This window comes from Giraffa tippelskirchi, chromosome 5 (genome assembly GCF_054371585.1).
Source record: "Giraffa tippelskirchi isolate mGirTip1 chromosome 5, T2T-mGirTip1v1.2.pri, whole genome shotgun sequence".
In the NCBI taxonomy this organism is placed as follows: Eukaryota; Metazoa; Chordata; class Mammalia; order Artiodactyla; family Giraffidae; genus Giraffa; species Giraffa tippelskirchi.
Window position 1 is genome coordinate 113,083,387 of NC_137279.1, and position 23,563 is coordinate 113,106,949.

A 23,563-nucleotide genomic window follows, 5' to 3' on the forward strand; every position below is an offset into this window, starting at 1 on the left:
GCCTTTCTCCTACCCCATCACATCGGAAAAGAGATACTAATTCTCTTTTCCCTTACACCTCACCCTGTATTCATTCTTTCATCTCGGGGGAAACCAAACTGGAGGCAAATAAGTCAAGGTCTGTGACTTCAAGACCTCTGAGTGTCTTCTCATTTTCACCCAAGGAATGTTAAAGTACTTCAAGGATGGTCTCTGATGGTAGAGCTTCTTAACCTGAAAACCATAGATGATTCCTAGGAGGTTGGCAAACCTGGTGACATTGAGTGTAATATTGTGCCCAAGTGTATTTTTCAAGGGAATATAAATGAAGCCTGTGACTGTCTGTCAGAAGGGGCATAGAGGTGCAAGTTTGTAAGGTTAAGAGGGCAACACATAAGGCTCTCAACTCCTGACAGGAAGCTAGATTAGGTCACAAATGGTAGGAGAGCACATGGAAACAGCATTGTGGAAGCCACTATCTCCTGCCTTTTGAGTTTGCTCTAAATTTATTAATGAGTCTCAGTTACTTTGGATTGAGATGTCAACAGGCTGGGGTCTGCCAGGAACAACTCAGCCTTCAGATTCTTATCGCTGGGAGTGCAGAGTGGAGAGGAGTAGAATGATGTTTTGGTTGAAAATGCTGATATTTGTCCAAGAACTTAAAGCAAGGGGAGGAGGAAAAAAGAATCCCCATAAGGGCTACATTCTTGGCTCCTTCATGGCAAATGCTTGAAGCACTGTTTATTCATATGTGTAATGACAAGCACCAAAAAACAACATGCAACATTCTCCCGCCACCCCTGATCTGCAATCCCAGAAGAAGGACATCTACGACCACGATAGTGGAGGGAACTCATGTTCGGAAAAGGTCCGAGGTGGGTGGGCATCCCAGCAGGGTCAGAATTTACTAGGGCAAAGGCAAGTGCCCTGCCTGCTGGCCTCCTCCCAGCAGCTGGAGAAACCAGACACCTTCTCCTACCTCAGGCCCCACTAGGCAAAGTGGTGATGCCACCCCTGTTTGGAGGGAACATGAGTCCTCTGAGGACAGTCCAGCCCTCTGAAGGTAATGAGGTGAAGAAGCCTTTCCTTTTAGGATGGCTATGAAGAGAGAGGCCATACCCTAGATCAAGGCTCTTCTGGCTGAGAACAAGCCAGACACTTGAAGAAGATAAAAGAACCTTCTTGGCCTAAGGGAGAGTTCTGGGCTAGGAGTCCTTGGCAGGAGTATATACCTACCCATCCCCTTTCCCTAGCCGAAGGGCCAATTAGTAACTTAGGCCCCCCAAATGAGAACACTTTATCCATCACATTTCAGATAAATTATAAATACGTACACAGAATCAAACATAGTTCCAGTAGAAGCTGCTCACAGACCCTCACAGGGGCCAGCTTGAAGAAAAATGAAGGAACCCCTTTGTTCTCTGTGTCTCTGGAGCTGTAGGCAAAGCTGCCCCACCTTGTCCTTGAGTAATCATGGGGACAGCTCAGGACAAAGAGAGGTTCAGACTTAGAAACACCCTCATCCCCATCTCCCAGCTTCCCTCCTCAAATCCTTTCCGTGAAAGCTAAAAAAACAAAATACCTAATTTTTCACTGAAGGACTCTGGGGTATTTGAAGATATAAATCTCACACTCCCCTCTCAAGCGGGGAAACTCTGACCCAAAGGATTGGCCCAAAGTCAAAGGTCCTGCCACCCGGGTTCCCCAGTAATGCAACACGTTACTGCGGAGGGTGCTGAGGAAGATGAGGCGGTTGGAGGGGCTGACTCAGTCCTGAGGAGAAACTGGCCCAGGACACATCCACCTTTGGGATGACAAATGGGCTAACTGGCACTGGTTTGGAAAATGGCTGGATTCTGCCTTTGTTATTCTTCCCTTGGCAGCTCTATGGCCAGGGCAGACTGAAACGTTTTGAATGGCATGGGAGGCAGATGGCCCTTATCCCGTCAGTGCCAACTCTTGGGCCCTGGGGTCCAAAGAGGGACTTAAGGAGGTGTTAGGAAGAGGAGACACACAAAGGACAAATATGGAACTGGGTCCCGAAGTGAAGAAGCACCAATAGCATCGGCCTGCCCTGGACTGAGGTAAGGGTGAGGAGTGGGAGGATAGAGCCTGGAACAAATGAGGAGACAGAGATGGGATGGAGGGCAAAGTGAGAGGGCATATTCTTTCATAAAGGTGAGGAGGGGAAATGTGAACCAGGGTCCAGAGAAGGAGCAGGAAGGGAAAAAAAAAAAAAGGAGAAGAGAGTGAAGGGGAAGTGGGCACATCCATCCATGTCCTGGGGCTCTGGGGCAGCTTACACTCATGATGGTCCTTTTTCCTCCTTCCAAAGCCCCTAGTTGGCCCCACAGGAATGAAAGGAAGGCCTGAACAGACTCAGAAAAGGATCTTGAATGCTTCAGACCCAAGAGTCTGGAGAAGGGAGCTGGACAGAGGGGCAGGAGGTGGGGAGGGCTGAAATAGAGAGCCTCCTAGCCCCCTCATCTTGTGTCCCAAGTGTAAGACAAGCCCAAGAAGGAGGACAGGGAGAAAGGTAAAGAGTTTCTAGGGCAACTAGGAGTTGAGAGTGTTGGTGGAAGGTGCCCCAGCAGGGAGGGGTGGGAGAACTAAGGGAACAGAAAAAAACTGATTCCCCAGCAAGTTTCCTGGCTACTGTTTCTTGAAGTTGCAACTGGGTTGCAATTGGGGCCCTCTGGAAGGCTGTTTTCTAGGCAAGTCAGCCTCCTGGGTTCAAACATGATGGACTCTGTGGGCAACAGGGGCCAGAGGAGGGAGTGGTGAACATACTGAGCTCAGACTGATGTCAGGTCAGTGCAGACATGGGGTCTTGATGACAGCCATTGAAGAGAGGTCACTAAACCACTGGTGGGCCCTCCATGCAAGGGAGCAGGGAGAAGGCTGCCAGCCAATTTCCCCTCCCCCCACTTTTATTGAAGCTGGACAGATCGATAGAAGTGGCAGCAAGGAACCAGTCTCAGGTCTCCTGACCCCAACCCTTGCCTGCAGCAGAGGCTGGTTCAGAGACTGTGAGGGTACATGTAAGACCCCAAGGAAGATGCCTGGGTCCAGGCAGTAGACAAGAAGCACTGAGCTCCTGCCATCTGGGACTCCAGGAAGAGGAGGAATAGGAAGGCACTGGGAGGGCTGCCCAGGTTTCCGACAGCTGGTGCCTGCCCATCAGTGAAGACATCTCAAAGCCCAGAATGATGGGGGAGGGAAGTTGGAGAAGGAAGAGGGAGGTCCTGGAAGCCGGAGGTGGTTGAAGAGGTGCTGTCCTGTTCGGGAGTAGCTGGGGGCTGCTTACTGCTTCTCCACCGCTCCCTGCTCAGCTGCGCTCTCCGGGCTGGCATCCTGGCCCTGCCCATGCCACGGGGTCTCCTTGAACACAAACCAACAGTTCCCAGCCCACAGGAAGAAGTTGATAAAGCCGAAGAGCTGCAAAGACATGGTGGGGGGAGGAGGGAGGTCGTGAGAATAGGAAGGAAGGCATTGTGGGAACAGGGAGGGGGAATGCCTGTGTGAGGTTGGGGGAAGGGAGGCACAGAGGGTTAGAAAGACTAAAAGACAGAGGATTGGCTGTAGAAGCATGGTTTAGTGCCATCACCCACTAAGGGGCTCTTTGATGAAGGTATCTAACTCTGTCTGCAGCATGCACCCAAGTTGTGGCTTGGTCGCTGGGAGAATGTGATTTCTGGAGTGGAGCACCATGCAAAGCAGAGCAAAGAGCAAGGGCTCTCATGGCGCCTCGTCCAGCATCCTTGGGGCCTCCTGGGGTGGGTGGGGCCAGAGCTGTCCAAGGTGCTCCTTTCCTAGGGCAGCCACCCAGCTGGCTCTATCCAAATATTTATTCAAAATACTTAAAAAACTATCAGCAGGAAGTATTTAGGGGAGGTGTATGGATGTCTGCAATTAACTTTGAAATGCATTAACAATAAGATGGATTGATAGGCGAACAGAGGCAGATAGATATGTGATAAAGCAAGTCTAGTAAAATGTTAATGGTACAGTCTAGTTGATTAGTGTGTGGGTGTTCATTGTAAAAATTCTTTCAACTTCACTGTATGTGAACATTTTTACAGTACAATCTGGGGAGGGGGGGCAGGGAGGTGGAAACTATCATCAAGATTCCAGCAAGGTCTAGAAAGCTCCCTGGTGTACCAGCCATTAAACCTTTCAGTTACTGGGCCTTGGGGATGTTTTGACCATTTTCAGGGACAGATTTCCCTAAGTAAAAGTCTCTCAGTCGTGTCCAACTCTTTGTGACCCCATGGACTATACAGTCCATGGAATTCTCCAGGCCAGAATACTGGAGTAGGTAGCCTTTCCCTTCTCCAGGGGATCTTCCCAACCCAGGGATCGAACCCAGGTCTCTATTTGGGGATCTTTAAGCCAAAGTTTTCCAGGGCAGGGCTGAGGTGGCTGGGATGATAGGGGTGCATTTGCAAAACTCGAGGTCTCAGCTATTTACCAACTGATATAGAGATATCTTGATGTTCTAACAACTAAGGTGGCCAAATACATACATACCACCACTGCCCAAAACTCTTTTCCAGCCTGGAGCTCCTTCTCATGCACTCTAGGTTGGCTCCCAGCTTTGAGCCCCACCACAGCCCTAGGCGCCCTCTTCATGTGCTTGTGTGTGTGCACAAACACACACATAAAGAGACAGGAGGAGTGGGAGGTGGTCACAGAGAACATGCCAGGAGGTGGGGAGAACAGAGGGAAGTGAGAGGCAGAGGGCAGAAGGGGGAAGAAACGGGAGGTTGAGTAGCCCTTCCCAAATGTCCCTTGGGGTCAGCCAGGGGCCAGCAGCCAGTGTGAAGCAGAAGGGATGTGCTGGCTGCAGGTGCTAGGGATACCAGCTGTGGGGACACCCTCTCTGTTCTTCTCAGCCCCTACTGCTGTGACTGGCCTGGGCATCAGGGACAGTGCTGCCTCCCTCAGACCCCATCAGTGGCCACAACTCTCACCACGGAGATGTTGGCCAGTCCCATGGAGGGTGTGGCCCCGGCACTGCACACTGCTTCCTCTCCATGGCACACAGACATGGCGGCGGTCAGGCTGGATGGCCGTGTGGCTCCTTTGACATCAGTCAGGCCCTTGCCCCAGGCAGCTGCAGCTACCAGCCAGAAAAAGGTGAAGGAGACAGTCACACAGAAGTCCTGGGAGGAGCAGAGGGACAGGAAATACAGTCAGAAAGGACTCCATGATTCTGCACTTCTTTTCCTTTTGCCCTAATGCACTGTGATCCTGGGGTCCCAGGATAGCTGCCTCTTCCCATCCTACCTAGAGCCTCAGACAGCCTAGCCATCAAGAGAATCCTGCCAGCCAGGGCTACCCTTGCCCATGCCCTCAGAACTGAGGTCAGGGAACAAGTCATCTATTCGTCAGTGTCATCCCCAAACCCAAGCAGCCTAAACGCACTGCTCTCCCCTGCCCCAGCCTTTGCTTTGATCACCACTGCTCAGTTACACCTGGTGGCAGAGTTAGGGCAGACTGCAGGAGATAAGTGGGGATCCCCCAAGGCACCCTTTCCACCTTGCATGCCTAGGATAAGGAGAAAGCAAAGAGGAAATAGTATTAATAACAGCACTTATGGAGGCTAACTATATACTAGATATTTTTATACCAGATATTTTATCCTTCCAAAACAGTGAGATAGTTATTGTTTTCTTTCTATTTTCTAGTCGAGGAAACTGACATTTAGAGAGGTTAAATAACTTGTCAAGAGCATATGGGTAGTAAGGGACAGTGCTGGGGTTAGAACCCGAGCAAATCTGACTCCAGAGCCTACTTCTTGAAGCTGTTGTGCTTCCTGTGGGCAGAGCAAGTGATGGAAGTCGGTAGACACAGAGCTCTGGGACATGAACTTCCACAGGCCCAAGGACTTGGCAGCCCCAGCACCCAAAGGGACCAACAGCAAAGAGCTGGCAGGGAGATCGAGGAGGTTTACATGCGAGTGTCAGGGACCCAGGAAAGCAGCCATTCTTGTCCTCAGCCCAGGACGTACACCTCCTCAGTATCTCCTCCCCACCCCATCCCTCCTGCCTGTGCCCACTCACCACCAGTGGGAAGCGCCTATTTTCCGTATAGAGTTTGTGGAAACGCAGGTAGATGACAAGCGCAGCTATGGTGTAGAAGAAGGAAAAGATGCCCAGGGTCACGAAGAACTCGGCGGGGGCAGAGAAGTCTCCCATGAGGTGCATGGTCTTGGAGGTGGATTCATCGTCACAGAGGGGCATCTCATACTGGACCCGGTTCAACCTGCAGGTGGCATGAAGCCAACCCTAAGCTCAGGGCGATCCTCTCCCTGTGCAAGCAGCAGGCTCTCCCTGCCCAGGGGTAGTCCTGCTCCGGTTCTCACCCAAGGACTCTTGCAGAGCCGAGAGAGGGGCATGTAGGGAGGAAAGTTTCTGGAGGGAACCTTGCAGTCAAGACAGGAATTTCCCTGGAATTCTGTCCAATCCAAACTCTACCTCCCGCTCGGCCACCACCCCACACTCATCCACCCTGCCCAGACACAGTGACCCTGTATTCCCAAGTATCTCCAGGACCCTTTAGGTCATAACCACAATATATATAGTTCATCTATTTCTGTCAGCCAAACCATCAGGGGAATCAGCTTCATTCTGCCCCTGGGAAAGCACTATGCCCAAGTTAAGATCGGAATTACCCATTCTCAGACTTTAAGTCCCCCAGTGAGACTACATTAGACAAAATCAAGAGAGGAGAACAAACACACTATTATGTGCAAGAGATAGCTGATCTAACTTGGATGCTGCTACTAGAAATTTCTGAAGAGGTGAACCCTGTCCCTATTCCCCTCTGAACACTTGGGCTCCCCCTTCTCTAAGCTCCTAGATACCCAGGAAAGAGTATTCCCTTCTACCTACTGGTCAAGGTGTGCCTCCTTGTATTCTGGTGGTACAGGTGACTATCCCCCTTCACCTCTTTAGGATCTGAGTACTGACAAGCTTCCTAACCTTCAAGGCAGGGAGGAGGCTGCTGAGGGTAGAAGACTTGCCCAACTAACCCAGACGCCTATAAGCCTCCACCCCACACAGTAGGGTTCTTTCTGTAGGAGCTGTCATTACCTGCTATTGGTTATTCATGGACTGGAACATTATTAAAACAAGGATTTGTCTGAGTTTCCCCTGTATTTTTCTCTGGCTAGTGTGTCTGAAATTCCTAAAGGGCAGGAAGGACCTGTGCCTTGTAATTCTATCTGAAACTGGAGTGGCACACAACAAAAGGTCTTTAAGTTTCTGGAGAAGGAAGAGACCATGCAGGTCCTGCCAATCCAATGAGAGAGGATGTGCTGGGTCAGAATCAGCTCATGCTCACCTGAAGGGATAGCTGAATGAAACAATGATGGCGCTCACATCCTTGGCTTCGTTGTTGCAGCGAACCGTTGCTCCTGTCTCCCCACTGTAGGAGCCGCAGGACCCGAAGGCGAAAATAGCAAAGAGCTGAAGGAGAGTGAAGCCCCTTTGAGAATCAGAAGGTCTCAACTGGCCAAGATCTACCCCTCTGAACCACCCTCTCACTCCTAGCAGGTGCAGATATAGGATGGGGCCAAGTGAAAGCGAAAATGAAAGTCACTTAGTCATGTCTGACTCTTTGCGACCCCATAGACTGTAGTCCACTAGGCTCCTCTGCCCATGGAATCTCCAGGCAAGAATACTGAAGTGGGTAGCCATTCCCAGGAGTCCCTTTAACCAAGTCCCTTCTGGCCAGGGACCCATGGCTTCTGTTGGTCTCCCATCCTCAGGGTGCTCTGTTCACTGCAGAGGATGCTGGACCAAATAGCCAAATGCATTAGGGTTGACTTTAACTGGTACCTGGGAGGGAAATGAAGAGGGAGAAATGGGCGGTTTCTAGGTCTCCCCACTGGATGTGACATTGGAGACCACAGATAGCCTCCTTAAGATGATGACTAACAGAAATCAACTTAGGCTTTGGAAACTTCTTTCTCAAAGGTATACTTGAATTTCCTCCCCAAGGGAGAGGCATCCTAGAAATTCCCCTGTGCAACCTAGATCAGGCATGCACGGAATTCTTTCCATTTCTCCTTTGAAGGCATCATTCAATCTTGTCATTACCTTCTTGCTAACTTACAGTGACTTCCTGCCTCAGTGGAGATATAGCTGGAGGGGACCCCTTCTGCCAAGTCTTCAGAGGGGCCAAGGGGGCAGGGACCAGGCTGCGGTCCCACGGTACCACCAGCTAACTTCTCTTCCCCTAAAGGCACCTTTCCTTCAGCGGCAGTGCTGGCTGGGTTGATGCCGGCAGTCCTGGCTCAAACCCAGAGAAAAGTATCTTCCACTTGCCTTATCAGCCTTTGCTATTTCCCCAGCGGTGTTTCCCTTTATAATCTGTTGATGTTGCCATTTCTCGGTGTTGAGAACCAAAGGCGTTTCAGATTACTTGAATTGTTTTCCTCTTCACCTTTCATCACATGTTACTAAACCTCCTATCTTGAGTGAAATGGAATTTCCTCATCCTACAATTTTCTAATTTCTTCCTGGGGACACACTTTGGTTAGAAAAGGAGGTGAGAAATTGGAATTTCTTATTCTCCCACATCATCTGTTGAGGCCCCACTTCCTGTGTTCTTACCATTGGCTTGTGCATGATATAATCCTTTGTGTTAAGCAGTGAGCTTATTCTGTTAATTGTTCACTTTTTGTATGTTTCTTTGTGATTCAGTATCTCAGACATGAATTACCTAGAAGACAGCTAATTCACATCCCAACCCTGCATCCAGAGTTGATAGAATAGAGTTGTGTGCATGGTATCTTGCTAATGCTCAGTAGTGTTGCGGAAGGAAAAGAGACCTGGGTTAGGAGTCTGGAAATCTGGGTCCTAGTCCTGGTCCTGTCACTAATGAGCCAGCAACCTCTGATAAGCCATTCTGTTCTCTGCATCTCAGTTTCCTCATCTGTAAAACAAGAGGTTTGGAGCAGGCCATCCAAAGGCCTTTTCCAACTCTGTGGTTCTCTCACTCTGAGGGGTAACTCTCTCCATGTGCTCTTGGCTGGGTTTGCCAGCAGCTGCACTCTGGCCCTGGGTGGTGTCCGGTGCCACTGCCCTGCCTTGCATTGCCTGGCCTGGCAGATCTTCTCCAGGCTGGAGCCATTGACCCCTCTCTAAAGGTCATAATGGGTACCTCTCTGTTTCTAGGAGGTTTAATTTGAACAAACAAGAATTGTCTCCATCTTACTCCTCTAGGAAAGGAGATAGTATAATTTCTCTCCAGTGCCTGAATAACCTCCTGATCTGACTTAAATTACAGAGGCCACAGTAGAACCCTGTTTGCTCATCTTCTTGACAGAACTGAAGAGCAGTCACTCAAAACCTCTGCATCATTACCTTTACATACTCCAGGTTGCCTCCCTAGCATAATCGTGGCACTTCTCTAGCTCATCCTCATAAGGATTCTCTAATTTTTTGTCAGCTCTGTGGTTCTCTGAGTCCTCATGGAAGTTTCTTTGTTCCTCTTAGCTTCTGGTGTCCAGAACTGGACACAATTAGGACGTACCATTCTAGGAAGGGCAGACAGTTGGATATACTTTTACTGTTGGCAGTTAGTGAGTGGCTCTGTATAGGTCCCCCCTAAAAGTTGGTACTTCTCACCTGGGGCAATGAACAGTTAGTTATGGAGCCTTCTGTTTTACCAGCACTCTCTTGACTGGTACTCCTGACCAGCTACAGAAAGATGTCATTTATTGAGCATCTACTATGTCCCAGGCATTGTTCTAGGCAATATGACTTATTAGTGAACAAAAGAGAGAAACAAAATCTCTGTCTTCATGGAGCTCGTACCCTAGAGCTTCACTATCCACTATGGTAGCAATTAGCCAAATGTGGCTATTTACATTTAAATTAATTAAAATTAAATAGCATTTAAAATTCAGTGGCTCAGTCACAGTACCCACATTTCAAGTGCTCACTAGCCACATGTGACTAGCAGGTTCCATACTGAACCACACAGATTATAGAACTTTTCCATCATTGCAGAAAGCTCTGCTATGTCCAGAAGACAGCCTTGAGGTTCTAAAAATCCTGAACCCTGCTTTATGATTCCTCCATGGGCAAAATATACCGATAGTAACTTTAGTATTAACTGTATTCTCTTCTGTTCTGATTCTTTGAAAGTCAGGAGTCTCTAAACACCTATATAATTTTATTAACCAGAATATATGGTTAAATCAAAACAACACAGTCAGAAGGTGTCAGATAACAGATGACAGTTTGCTATTAAATGAATGGACAGTGGAATCTCAGGAAAATCTCTCAGGTTCACAGAACAGCAGAGCAAAAAGGATCTCAGAGATTATCAAGTGCAACAGTCTCATTTCATAAAGGTGGAAAATGAAGTCCCAAAAGATTAAGTGACTTTCCCAAGGTCACATTTAGCCAATGTGAGAGCCAGGCTTAGAATTCACAACTCCTGATTGCCGGTTCAGTGCTCTTTCTATGTCATCCATTCATTAATCAACAAAGAGTTATCGAGCATCTACTTTGTGCCAGACGCTGCAGAACCCAAGATGAATAAGACCAGTGCCTGCTCTCAAGAGTTTGCATCCAGAAAGGAGTCATGCTCAAATAAAAGCCAAAACATAACCCAGGATCACAGAATTATTAAGGCTGAAAAAAGAGATCTCCACTTTGTGCAGGGAGGATTGCAAAGAGGGAGGAAGTAGCTGTGCACCTTGGGATGCAGGATCAGAGAAAGATGCTTTCCCAGCTCCTTCCACCTTTCTGCACCAGATATGCCTTTTTCCTGAACTGTGTCAGGGGACTGAGCCACAGGGAAGAATGCAGAAGACCAGTAATCACCCCTGTTACTAAGCACCAAGCTGGTCATAAAGAACAGAAGCCAAGGAAAGATGGAGACCCTGAGACAAGGGGCATCTCCAGGGCTCTGATACCAACTAGCTTTCCTCCTCATGGACCTGCATTGCTGGAAACAGCAGTGGTCATACACTCACCTCCTCCTCCTTCTTTTCCTCTTCCTCCTGCCTCTGCATTTCTTTTGGAAAAATATAAGAATAACCTTGCTAGTTTAAGGATGAGGCTCCACTTTGGTGCTGACTTGCTTTTTGGTGATAACCTTTGTCAATCCTGAGAACACTAACATTTCCACTTAGCGCAGAGCACAAGGAAGACAAGTTCTCCCCCAAAGCCAATTCCCACAATCATCTCATTGGTTGTTATGGACTCTGATGGTGTGCTTTTGAATTCTCCATATTTATTGAAATACCTTATTTTCACTACCCAGACCCCAGAGCCAAATAAGTGACTTTGGTACCTCAAAGGTGAGTTACTGATCAAGGGCATGCCCAGTTAAAAATAATATGACATTATTGGAACAGTGGGCTTCCCTTGTAAGAGTCTGTCTGCAATGCAGGAGACCTGGGTTCGATCCCTGGGTTGGGAAGATCCCCTGGAGAAGGGAAAGGCTACTGACTCCAGTATTCTGGCCTAGAGAATTCCATGGACTATACCCATGGGGTTGCCAAGAGTTGGACATGACTGAGTGACTTTCACTTTCACTTTCATTGGAATAGTGACTGAATAATCCAAGAGATTCATACCTTACTCTCAGAGTGGGGTAAAGGGGAGAGGGAGGATAAGGAGGGAGGTAAGAAGGAGGGTAAGGAGGAAAAGGGGGCAACAGAGGATGAGATGGTTGGATGGCATCACCGATTCAATGGATACGAGTTTGAGCAAACTCCAGGAGATGGTGAAGGACAGGGAAGCCTGGCTTGCTACAGTCCATGAGGTTGCAAAGAGTTGGACACAACTTAGCAAATGAACAAGAACAGAGTAGGTATTTGGCAGTAACATCTAAATGATCTTACCAAAGGACAAGTCTAGCTGACAGTCTGCATACGGGGGAAAGTTAGGGAGAAGGAGAGGTTTGGGAACCAACACTTACTGAATACCTCTTGGATTGCTAGGCTCACCATGGTCTTCTCAAATGCTCCAATGCTTTACAGATATTACTTTCTGTAATCTTTCCAGAGAGCTCATGAGATGGATCTTACCCTCATTTACAGATAAGAAACTGAGACCCACGAAGATTTCACCACTTACCTCAGCTTCCATAGCCAGAAAGCCAAGAAAAACTAGTTCTCCAATAATTGGTATATGCCCATGTTCTTTGCCTAGCTTAGTGTAGACTCACTGAGACCCCAGAATTGAAATTGAGGTGAGATTAGTTCATTTTAAAATTTTAAAAAGATACACTAATAGAAGAATAACATTACTTTATCTCACCAGGATTCCAGGAAAAGCTTTGCTTTTTTGGTAATAGTGACAACAGAGTTTTCAGTTATCATTACAATAACTGCAAGCTTTGTATGTGGGGTTTCATTCCCCTTGTCGAGACAGGAGTATTTGATCCCTCCAAACAGGAAATATGCAAAAAGCCCCAAATGATATTTTCACTGTCATTTTGGTACTGGTTCCTGGGGCCAGTTCCTGTGTTCACCTGGAGAGACTCAGGGCAAGTGAAACTCACTTTGAATTCAGGTTACCAGGATGGCAGTAAAAACAAAGTATGTTTCTTTATGAGACTACCCTTTGAATGAAAGCTGAGTTCAGAGCCTAGCCATGGACCCCTAGATTGAGTTTTATGAGAGAAAAGCATAACTTCCTCTCTAAGAAATTGAGGATCTTAAAAGTCAAACAGGTTTTAACTCTTAGGGATCAGAGCTGACTGTGGACGAGACCAGGCATTGCTTTGTGCAGCCTTACAGAAATGTTATGGGTGTGTTGGCTGGGAGAGGGTTGGGAAAAGGAATAGAAAGGTTGAAGAAAGAAGCCTTTCAGAATCCCCCCCATGGAGGATGATTCTGTGATCTAATAACCTCATTGTTTTCCTCATCCCTTGACAGTCTTTCTCAAATTTCCCTTAGATCCAATTGTCTAGTTTAATGATAAAACCATACTCTTTTATTTCTGGTTCTGCTCCTCTGGATTGCTCATAATGGCTCCCCAGCTCTGGATGGCAGACACACGGAGCCTTAAGATCACTCTTCCATGGCCCCCTCAGGTACTCAAGGGGTGCGTCAGAGCAGGGAAGTGAGGAGAGGTAAAAGAGCTCAGTCAGCAGTCATTTCAAACGCTCTTGCATCAGTAGGGAGAGTGGAAAGTCCCCACTAGGTCCCAAAATTTGCACTTAGAATTTGCTCCCCAGGCTGGCCTGTAGCCCCAGTCAGGGTCTCAGGTATCTGAAGATAACCCCAAATGAACTATTGCTCCCGAATTCCAGATCTAATGATTCTCATCCAAAGGATGATTTACGAATCAATGACACAGTGTTAACTCCTGTCTCCAGGAGTTAAAAGCCCTTTAGAACTCAATCCTCCTCAGTATTAATGGTAACTTATTCTCCAGCTGAATTTTGTGCTGAAAGCACATTAATTAAGTTATTCACACACCATTTGGTGCGCGGATTGTCTAACAAATCTCTTCTGTGATAGTGCGCTAAATGCTCCCGACAGGTCTTTATAATTTGAGTGACTGCACCTGTCCAGGTTCCTAATTCATACACCGGGAAGGACAGAGAACATGCTAAGATCTCAAAGTACCAGTCAGGCGAGAAGATGGTGTTTCCCCTATACCACTACAGGGAAACTGAGGCCCTGGGCAAATGATTTCTTCAAGGTCACAGAATAAGTCTAATCAAGGGTAATGTTCTAGCATGCCAACCCATTTAGAGCAGAAAGGGACCCTAGGGACGGTCTGATCAACGTTTGATTAATATTGGAAACTGAAGCCCAAAGAAGAGATTTTTCCCAAGGTCAAGTAGGTAGAAAAGGCAGGTCCAGGTCTGTAACCTAAGGCCCCAGCTTTCCAGCTCAATGTTCTATCTTAGTCTACAAGGCACGTTTTGGCTGACTTTTATTGTCTTATGTTTCTTTTATTTCATCCCAGAGCCATGAAATCCATTCATTCATTCACGCACTTGCTCCCGTAGTTACAGCCACGCAGATTACTCTAGTGATCTCAACAGAGCAGGCCTGCCAGCCAGGACCCTGTCCCTTGAGTCCACCTCCAGGATCAGTCAGGCCCTGGCAGGTCTGGGGACAGGATGGTACCCGTCGCCTGCCTCCTTCCCTCCTCTGCCCTCCGCAGCTTTCCTCGTCTCCCTTGTCCTCCTCCCCCCTCCCGCCACCCGGGAGTGGTATGTGCAGGATCAGAGTTCTGGAAAGGTTACACCCGGGTCCTCTCGCCCGGGTGAAATGTGAGCGCCCTGGGCAAAGGCTCCTTGCACATAGAAGGACTGAATCCGGGACTCCGCATGCCTCGTTCCTCACCCTCCTGCCACCAAGTGCTGGAGAAGCAACCCCAGCCCGCCCCTCCCCCGCCCACCTGTCGCCGCCCCCCACCCTTCCGCCCGGCCGGCCGCAGCACCTCCCCACCCCACCCCCCAACTCCGGCCACATTGCTTAAGGTCAGCGTCACAGCCCAGGCTCCCGAAATAGCCCTCGGCTGGGGCTGCGACTCACCCACTGGAGAACTTTGATGAAGCCCAGCGGCTCTTCCAGCCGCCGCCAGCGAAGCCCCACGAGCAGGCGGTCCACCTGCAGAGACACAGCCCGCCCGGGGTCAGGCCGGTGGAGGACCTGGGAGGGCGCTGCCCCCTTTCTCCCACTCACGTACGGGAGAAGGGGCGGAATAAGGGTCGGCCCGACACCCCAGTAGAGGAGGAGAGGCGAGAGGGAGCCTCAGGGGCGTGAGGGGAGTACCTGCTGGCGCGGCGACTTGTCCGCGGTGCGGCTGGAGCTCTCTGTCGAGGACATGCTGGCGCAGCGGGGCCGGGGAGCGGCGCGGGGGCTGCGGGGGCTGCGGGGACTGTGGTGGGGCTGAGGGCTGCTGACCCGCGGCACGAGAAGCGGGCGGTACCGGAGCTGGAGCGGCCGTCGGCCGCCCAGGATCCAGGCTGGCTGGGTGGGTCGCGGGGGGCGCTGCTGCTCGCGCTCTCCGATGCCGTGGCCGCCGCTCTGCCCAGCCGGCTGCAGAAAGCCTCCGAGTCCAATTCAAACTTCTGTCAAACTCGCGAACCAACTTGGCAGCCGAGTCACGTGGCGCGCCCTTGCGAGCCCTCCTACCGCCCCCTTAGCTCCCGGGTCCCTGCCCGCGGGACGCCTTAAAGGGACCTGTGGCCTCTGCGGGCAGTTCGGCCGCGAGGGGGCTCCGGTTCTTTGCCAGAACCTCCAGGGCTCAGCGAGACACCACGGCCACCCCGATCCACAACCCAAGTGGGGAACTGGCCCGGCGCGCTGGCGGTCACCGGCTCCCAAATTTATCTTTCCCAACTTTCCTGCATTTGGAGCTCCTCAGTGCCTTTCTTCTTCCTCAGCATGATATTCAGAACCTAAAGCATTCTCATCAAAGCATTACTATCAGTACTGAAATAGAGTTCTAAAACTTCTGGTTAGCAAACTGCTTTCTCCCACAATCTTCAAAGACAGAACAGACGAAAGGGGCAATAGAAGATACCCAGTTTTTGCTGTCTAGTTAGGCGTTGCTTTAATTTTTTAACAGGAAAAACCATTCTTACCTTAGTGATGTAAAAGTTATTAATCATAGAAAAGTATAAACTCAGTCTCCTTGGAAATAGCCACTGCCATTTAAATGAGAGTGAAAAATGGTCTATGAGGAACGGAGGGGGCTCAGAAAATTTGAAAATTTGACTTAACTTAGTTGTTACTTAGGATCCACCATAAATCGGTCCCTAATTTTCAAATTGGGTTCTGCACGAGCTGGAATGAGTAATGATGCACATAACACGTTCGGTTTACAGGAGTGTAAATGTAAAGTACTGAGAGGTTAAGTGATTTGTCCAAAGTCACTGAGCGAGCCAGTGGGGATGGGGGTGGGGTGTAGTCAAAGAAACTGCCTTCACCTTCTAAAAATTGGCTGTAAATGTGTATCCATCGCCTGAGTATCATTCCTGGAAGTCCCTTCTGGTACTTCAGAATGACTTTTGAGGGAACATTTAGCTATTATTAATGCAATTTGTCCCCTCACTAAGTAAGTGCCTTCCAAGCTTGGAGGTGATCAATGAGGGGGGTCAAGTCACCTGGGCTTGAAGGGAATTTCTCCAGTGGACTTCCATGCAAATCTAAGCTAAGCAAGGAACTGCTGAGTCCCCAATCCATGCGCGCCTACATGCTCAGTTGTGACTGACTCTGTGGCCCTTTACACTGTAGCCTGCCAGGCTCTTCTGTCCATGGGGTATCTCAGGCAAGAATACTGGAGTGGGTTGCCGTTTCCTTCTCCAGAGGGTCTTGCGGACCCAGGGGTTGAACCTGCTTCTCTTGCACTAGCAGGTAGATTCTTCACCACAGCGCCACCTGGGAAGCCCCCTCACAATCCAGTTGTTAATAAATTATCCTGCAGTCTCAGAGATTCCTTTTCTATGGAATAGGGAGAATAATTTCTGTCCTTATTTCATAAAGTGATCAGCAGCTTAAGTGGTATAAGGTATGTAAATACCCACACTACACACATGAAATAATACACTCTTTATCAATGTCAACAACAATATGCATGTGGAATATAATGCAATCAGAGAAGAATAACACAGCAAAAATCCACATACCCACCAATCAGCCTTGTGAAATTTTAATACTCTTCATCATTTGTCTCAAATCTATTCTTTAAAAACAAAATTAAAATTGCATGTAAAATTGAACCCCTGGGTGTACCCTCATATCATTCTCTCCCTTCTTCCTTGCTATAAGTAACAACTATCCCATCCTGCATTTGTTTTTAGTTAGCCTCATGTACATTTTAGTGCTATATATATAAATATATATATGTAAATATATATATAAATAAAACTATATACATGACTGTATCTAGAAATAATACACATTCACCATAGTACTGTTTTTCAGATTGTTTTAAACTTTATGTAAACAATATCATATGTTAGGTATCCTTCCTCCGCTTTTTTTTTTAAACATAATGTTGTGTTTGTAAGAGTCATCTAGCCTGATGCACATACCTTTAGTTCATTCCTTTTAGCTATAAGGAATTCCATTACATACACATACCATATGTACTCACTTATTCTCATATTGATGGACATTGAGGTTATTTCCAAACATCTATTCTCACAAAGAGTCCTGCATCACATCTATACATATGTCCTTCTGCATCTGTGCCTAGGTTGCTTCACAGCAAGACATTTCCAAAATTTTCTTTTTTAATACAAATGCTGGTAAGAAATACCTTATTATGTCATGATCCATGATATAAATGGAAACAAAAGTTTCACAAAAAGCTTTCATATTTTCTATTCCATTTCATTTTTTAAAAAATTCTGATGATCCAGAAGCAGATGCAGGTTTTGTGGGGACTAAAGTCTATACACTTTGGGCACTCTCTTTAGAAAATGAATACAAAATTATGAATAAAAATATACTAGCCAGATATTGGAAGAAGCTTTGCAAGTGAAAGGTCCTTAAGCTTAAGCTTCATTAGTTTTAGGGTCCCTCTGAGTAGACACACTAGATTAATTTAATGATTCACTTATAATGATGGATCTCTACCAGCAGTTTGAGAAACATCACTCTATACCTAAAAGTGAGCTAGCTGGGTCACGAGATGTGAACATTGCAATTCTGAGTTTTTGATAAATATTTACACCCATGTAACCACCACCATGATCAAGATAACAAAAGCTTCCATCATTCCCAAGTGCTTCTTCCTGCCATTTTGCTGTCAATCCCCAGTCAACCACTGATCTGCTTTGTCATTATAAATTTGCTTTGCTGTTTCTAGAATTTCAGATAGATGGACTTATACAGTATGTATTCTTTTGTGTTTGGCTTCTTTCATGCTGCATAATGTTTTTGAGATTTATCCATATTATTGCTGTACTTACCGGTAGTTCACTCCTTTTTTGTTCCTGAGTTCCATCCCATCACTGTTTATTCACCTGCCAAAATATATTTGGGTTATTTCCACTTTATTTTTTAATATTATGAGTAGAGCTGCTAAAAAAAATTTTTGTGCAGGTTTTTGAGTGAACGTAAGTCTTTATTTCTAGGGCAGATACCCAGGAATGGGATTTCTAGATTATATATCTAACTTTATATAAAACTACCAAACTGTTTTCTAGAGTGGGCTTACCATTTTGCTTTCTCACCAACAATGTATTCCAGATGCTCTGCATTTTCTCCAGAACTTGGTATTGTTAGAGGTTTTTTTCTTAGCCATTGTTTTTTTCTTAGTCAGTGGTACCTTATTACTGTTTTAATTTGCATTTCCCTAATAGTTACTGATGTTGAATATGATTTATGTGCTTATTTGCCATCTGTGCATCTTTGGCAAAGTGTCTGTTCAAGTTCCTTGCCCATTTTTTAGTTGGGTTGTTTGTTTCTTACAATTAAGTTCTGAGAATTCTTTATATATTTTAAATGCAAGTCCTTTGTTGGATATGTGATTTGGTAATATTTTCTCCCAGTCTGTAATTTGTCTTTTCATTCTCTTAACAGTGTCTTTTCCAGAGCAAAAGTTTTACATTTTGGTGAAGTCTAATTTATCTTTTTTAAAAAATGGATCATGATTTTGGCATCCTATCTGAAAACTCTTTGCCTAACCCTAGACCACATATACTTTCTCCTATGTTTTATCCTAAATGTTTATAGTTTTATGCTTTCCATTTGGATATTTTTGAGCTTTTTTTTTTGTATAAGGCATGTAATTTAGATCAAGGTTCTTTCTTCCTTCTTTCCTTCCTCCTTCTCCTCTCTGTCCACCCTTTCTAGGCATGTAGATATTCAGTTGTTCTAACATCATTTTTTGAAAAGACTATTCTTTCTCTATTTAATTGCTTCTATGCTTTTGTGAAAAAAATCAGTTGGTCATATTTGTGTGAGTCTATTTCTGGACTGTCTGTCTAATCTGTGTCTCTATGCCCTTGCCAATACCACACTGTGTTGGATACTGTAGCTTTAAAGTAAATCTTAAAATAGAGTGATACAATTCCTCCAACTTTAGTGGTCTTCTTCAAAATTGTTTTAGCTTTTCTAGTTCCTTTGCCTTTCAAAATAAATGTTAAGATCAACTTGTCCATATCTTCAAAAAATCCTGCTAGGATTTTGATTAGAATCACATTAAATCTACCTGCCTAGATCAATTTAGGCAAAACTGACATGAATTTTATGTTGTATTTTTCAATCGAATGGACATGCTTCTCCATTTATTTAGGGCTTCAGTTTCTTTCATCAGCATTTGCAGTTTTCAGCATACAGATCATGTACATGTTTTGGTAGATTTATTCTCAACTATTTAATTTGTGAGAGGAGCCATTATAAATTATATTATTTTATTTATTTTCCTTGTCCTACTGCACTAGCTAGGACTTTCAATATGATGTTAAATAGGACTGGTGACAATGGACATCATTGCCTTGTTCCTGACCATAGGACAAAGTATCCAGCTTTTCACTGCTTCATGTGATGTTAACTCTGTTTTTTATAAATGCCTTTATCAGCTTGTGTAAGCTTTTTTCTATTTCCAGTTTGCCGAGAGTTTTTAATCATGGATGGATGTTGAATTTTGCCACATGCTTTTTCTGTATCAATTGATAATGATCATATATTTTTTCTTCTTTAGACAATTACGACAAGTGTGGTAGATTACATTGATAAATATTTTAGAATTTTTTTTTTGGCTACACAGGGTCTTTGTTGCTGCACACAGCCTTTCTCTAGTTGCGACATACCAGGGCTAGTCTCTAGTTTTGGTGCACAGCTTCTCATTGTGGTGGCTTCTCTTGCTGCAGAGCACAGGCTCTAGGGTGTGCAGGCTTCAGTAGTGGCATGTGAGTAGTTGCGGCTTGTGGGCTCTAAAGCACAGGTTCAGTAGTTGCAGCATGGAGGCTTAGTTGCCCTGAGGCATGTGGAATCTTCAGACCAGGGATCGAACCTGTGTCTCCTGCATTAGAAAGCGGATTCTTAATCACTGGACCACCAGGAAAGTCCTACTTTTTATAATTTTAAAAGGATATGTAAATATATGTCTATATAAAATTATATAGAAATATATATATCATTTAAAAATAAAGTATTAATACATGTATACACACATACATATATGTGTATATATATATACATACATACATTTTATTTTTAGAGCAGTTTTAGGTTCACAGTAAAATTTGGCAAAATGTGCACAGAATTGCCACCTCCCTACCCTGTCTCTGCACACAGCCTCTCTGATCATCAACAACCCGAATTAGTATGGTACATTTATTTGTAACAATTGATGAGCCAACATTGACACATCATTATCAACCAAAGTTCGTAGTTTACATTAGGGTTTACTCTTTGTATAAAATTATTTAGTCTATGGATTTTGACAAATGTATAATGACATGTATTCACTCTTATAGTATTATGCAGAATAATTTTACTACTCTAAAAATATCCCAAGCTTTACCTGTTTATCCCTGCCTTCCCACCACCCCCTGGCAACCAACTACTTATCTTCCTGCCTCCCTACTTTTGTTTTATCCAGAATATCACACAGTTGGAATCATTCAGTATGTAGCTTTTACAGATTGACTTCTTTCACTGATTAATATAAGTGTTCGTTTCAGTTCAGTTGCTCTGCTGCTGCTAAGTCGCTGCAGTCGTGTCCGACTCTGTGTGACCCCATAGACGGCAGCCCACCAGGCTCCCCCGTCCCTGGGATTCTCCAGGCAAGAACACTGGAGTGGCTTGCCATTTCCTTCTCCAATGCATGAAAGTGAAAAGTTAAAGTGAAGTCGCTCAGTCGTGTCCGACTCTTCGCGACCCCATGGACTGCAGCCTACCAGGCTCCTCCATCCATGGGATTTTCCAGGCAAGAGTACTGGAGTGGGTTGCCATTGCCTTCTCTGTTCAGTTGCTCAGTCATATCCGAATCTTTGCAACCCCATGGACTGCAGCACGCCAGGCTTCCCTGTCCATCACCAACTCCCAGAGCTTGCTCAATGTCCATGTCCATTGAGTTGGTGATGTCATCCAACTATCTCACCCCCTATCATCCCTTTCTCCTCCCGCCTTCAATCTTTCCCAGCATCAGGGTCTTTTCCAATGAGTCAGCTCTTCCCATCAGGTGGCCAAAGTACTTCAGCTTCAGCATCAGTCCTTCCAATGAATATTCAGGACTGATTTCCTTTAGGATTGACTGGTTGGATCTCCCTGCAGTTCAAGGGACTCTCAAGAGTCCTCTCCAACACCACAGTTCAAAAGCATCAATTTCTTCGGTGCTCAGCTTTCTTTATAGTCCAACTGTCATATCCATACGTGACTACTGGAAAAACCATAGTTTTGACTACACGGACTTTTGTTGGTGAAGTAATGTCTCTGCTTTTTAATATGCTGTCTAGGTTGGTCATAGCTTTTCTTCCAAGGAGCAAGCGTCTTTTAACTTCGTGGCTGCAGTCACCATCTGCAGTGATTTTGGAGCCCAAGAAAATAAAGTCTGTCACTGTTTCCATTGTCTCCCCATCTATTTGCCATGACGTGATGGGACCAGATGCCATGATCTTAGTTTTCTGAATGTTGAGTTGCAAGCCAGCTTTTTCACTCTCCTCTTTCACTTTCATCAAGAGGCTCTTTAGTTCCTCTTTGCTTTCTCCCATAAAGGTGGTATCATCTGCATATCTGAGGTTATTGATATTTCTCCTGGCAATCTTGATTCCAGCTTGTGCTTCATGCAGCCCGGCATTTCAGGGGATATACTCTGCATATAAATTAAATAAGCAAGGTGACAATATACAGCCTTGACGTACTCCTTTCCCAATTGAGAAACAGTCCGTTGTTCCATGTCTGGTTCTAACTATTGCTTCTTGACCTGCATACAGGTTTCTCAGGAGGCAGATAAAGTGGTCTGGTATTCCCATCTCTTGAAGAATTTTCCACAGTTTGTTGTGATGCACACAGTCAAAAGCTTTAGCGTAGTCAATGAAGCAGAAATTTTTCTGGAATTCTCCTGCTCTTTTTTTTATCATGATGTGTTATTCTTTATATATTTTCTATTATATATATGCATATATTATATATTATTGAATTCAATTTTTAAATATTTGTTGAGATTTTTTTTTTTTTCTTGGCCGTGCCACTGCTTGGCACGCAAAATCTTAGTTCCCTGACTAGGAATCAATCCCTATGCAGCAGAAGTGTGGAGTCCTAACCACTGGACCACAAGGAATTCCCCCCGCTGGGGATTTTTTTCACCTGTGTTCGTGAGGAGTATTGGTTTGTAGTTTTCTTTTTTGGACTCCCTTTCTTTGGTTTTGTTATCAAGGTAATGGTAGCCTCCTAAAATGAGTTAGAAAATGTTACTTTCTCTTTACGTTTTCTGGAGAGCTTTTTAAAAAGTTGAAGCTGCATTGTAGCCAAATCAGCTGATCATTCAAGGTAACATAACTCTCTCAGCATTTTTTAATCCATGAAATTATTCCACAGCAGATATTTCATTTTTTTTTTTTAATTATGCCTGTTAAAAAATAAATAAATAAATAAATTATGCCTGTTGAGGGGAGAGGCACCCTACAAAAGGAGATTGACTACTGCCAAATTTCTGTCCTGAATAGTGTTTTGTTTTGTAATTTTAAATAATCTTGGATTATCTAAATTTTAGATAATCTTTAGGGGAGACCCTAAAGACTTGTTGGACTTTTGGTAAAATAACTTCTACTATTTGGAATCCTAATTCTGTTGGATTTGGATTTTTATACAATTTATAAAGGCCTAATACATTTCAAAACCACTTAATCTTTGTACATACTTCAGAAGAAAATAGTTTATTTTAAGGGAAGAGATACACATGTGTGTATATATTTGTATACATGTAAAAATCAATTTGTATATATGTAAAAATAAAAACCATGACAATTATTGTGTGAAACAATGATTTAAATGTTTCTATTTTTTTCTAGAGCCAGTGACACAGAGAAAACATTCTTACATAAACAAAGGCATGGAAGTGTGAATTGCTGAGGGATATTGGTGTTCAGCAAATGCTTCTATTTGCCCTGAAAATCAGATGTATGAAGGGGCACAGCAGAAAATAAAATTGGAATGGCAGTTGAGAGTAAGGGTCTTAAGTGATAAGCCCTTAGACTTTACTGACTGCTCACTCAGATTCTGAACAGATGAGGTGATAAATAACAGTGGTTAAGGACCCAAGTCAAGTGAGAGAGATCTGAGTTCCAAACATAGTTTTGCCATTTAGTAGCTATATTTCCTTTCCAAGAGACTTAATTTTCCTAAGCTTCCATTTTCCTATCTACAGAATGGGGTTAATAATGGTACCTACTTTGAAGGGTTGTTATGAAGATTAAGTGACATAATATAGAGAGAGCCTGGTGCCTGCCACATAGCAAATATTCAGTAAATATTAGTGACTACATGATAAGAGCTGTGCTTCAGGAATATTAATCTGGCAGCAGTGTATATAAATGATGTAAGTACATGGTTTTCCTTCTTAAAACAGAACCAGAGCCTTCCAAGGTTTGTGCCAAGAATATTTCAGAAAGCTGAATCTCTAGGTGGAACGGC

The 23,563-nt window shown here is 45.2% G+C and overlaps 1 protein-coding gene across 2 annotated transcripts; it reads right to left on the reverse strand.

The window, feature by feature from the left end:
* Positions 1-686: 686 nt before the first annotated feature.
* Positions 687-15,014, reverse strand: SYPL2 (synaptophysin like 2). 2 transcript variants are annotated; one of them, XM_081487119.1, is made up of 6 exons: positions 14,744-15,014; positions 14,504-14,578; positions 7,327-7,451; positions 6,048-6,246; positions 4,953-5,144; positions 687-3,417 (listed from the first exon to the last, which is right to left on the reverse strand). In XM_081487119.1, exons 1-6 carry the CDS (start codon positions 14,795-14,797, stop codon positions 3,283-3,285), a joined length of 780 nt encoding a protein of 259 aa, XP_081343245.1. In that variant the 5' UTR covers positions 14,798-15,014; the 3' UTR covers positions 687-3,282. The 2 variants fall into 2 exon arrangements, with proteins under 2 accessions (XP_081343245.1, XP_081343244.1); XM_081487118.1 differs by having other exon boundaries at positions 6,045-6,246.
* Positions 15,015-23,563: the final 8,549 nt, after the last annotated feature.

Bases quoted from the DNA above. Each gene is read 5' to 3' on its own strand.
- SYPL2 (XM_081487118.1), bottom strand. From the start codon at position 14,797: ATGTCCTCGACAGAGAGCTCCAGCCGCACCGCGGACAAGTCGCCGCGC. The intron at 7,452-14,503 runs GTGAGTCGCAGC...ACTCTCCTTCAG, and splicing joins TCATCAAAGTTCTCCAGTGG to CTCTTTGCTATTTTCGCCTT. The intron at 6,247-7,326 runs GTGAGCATGAGC...TGCCACCTGCAG, and splicing joins TCATTCAGCTATCCCTTCAG to GTTGAACCGGGTCCAGTATG.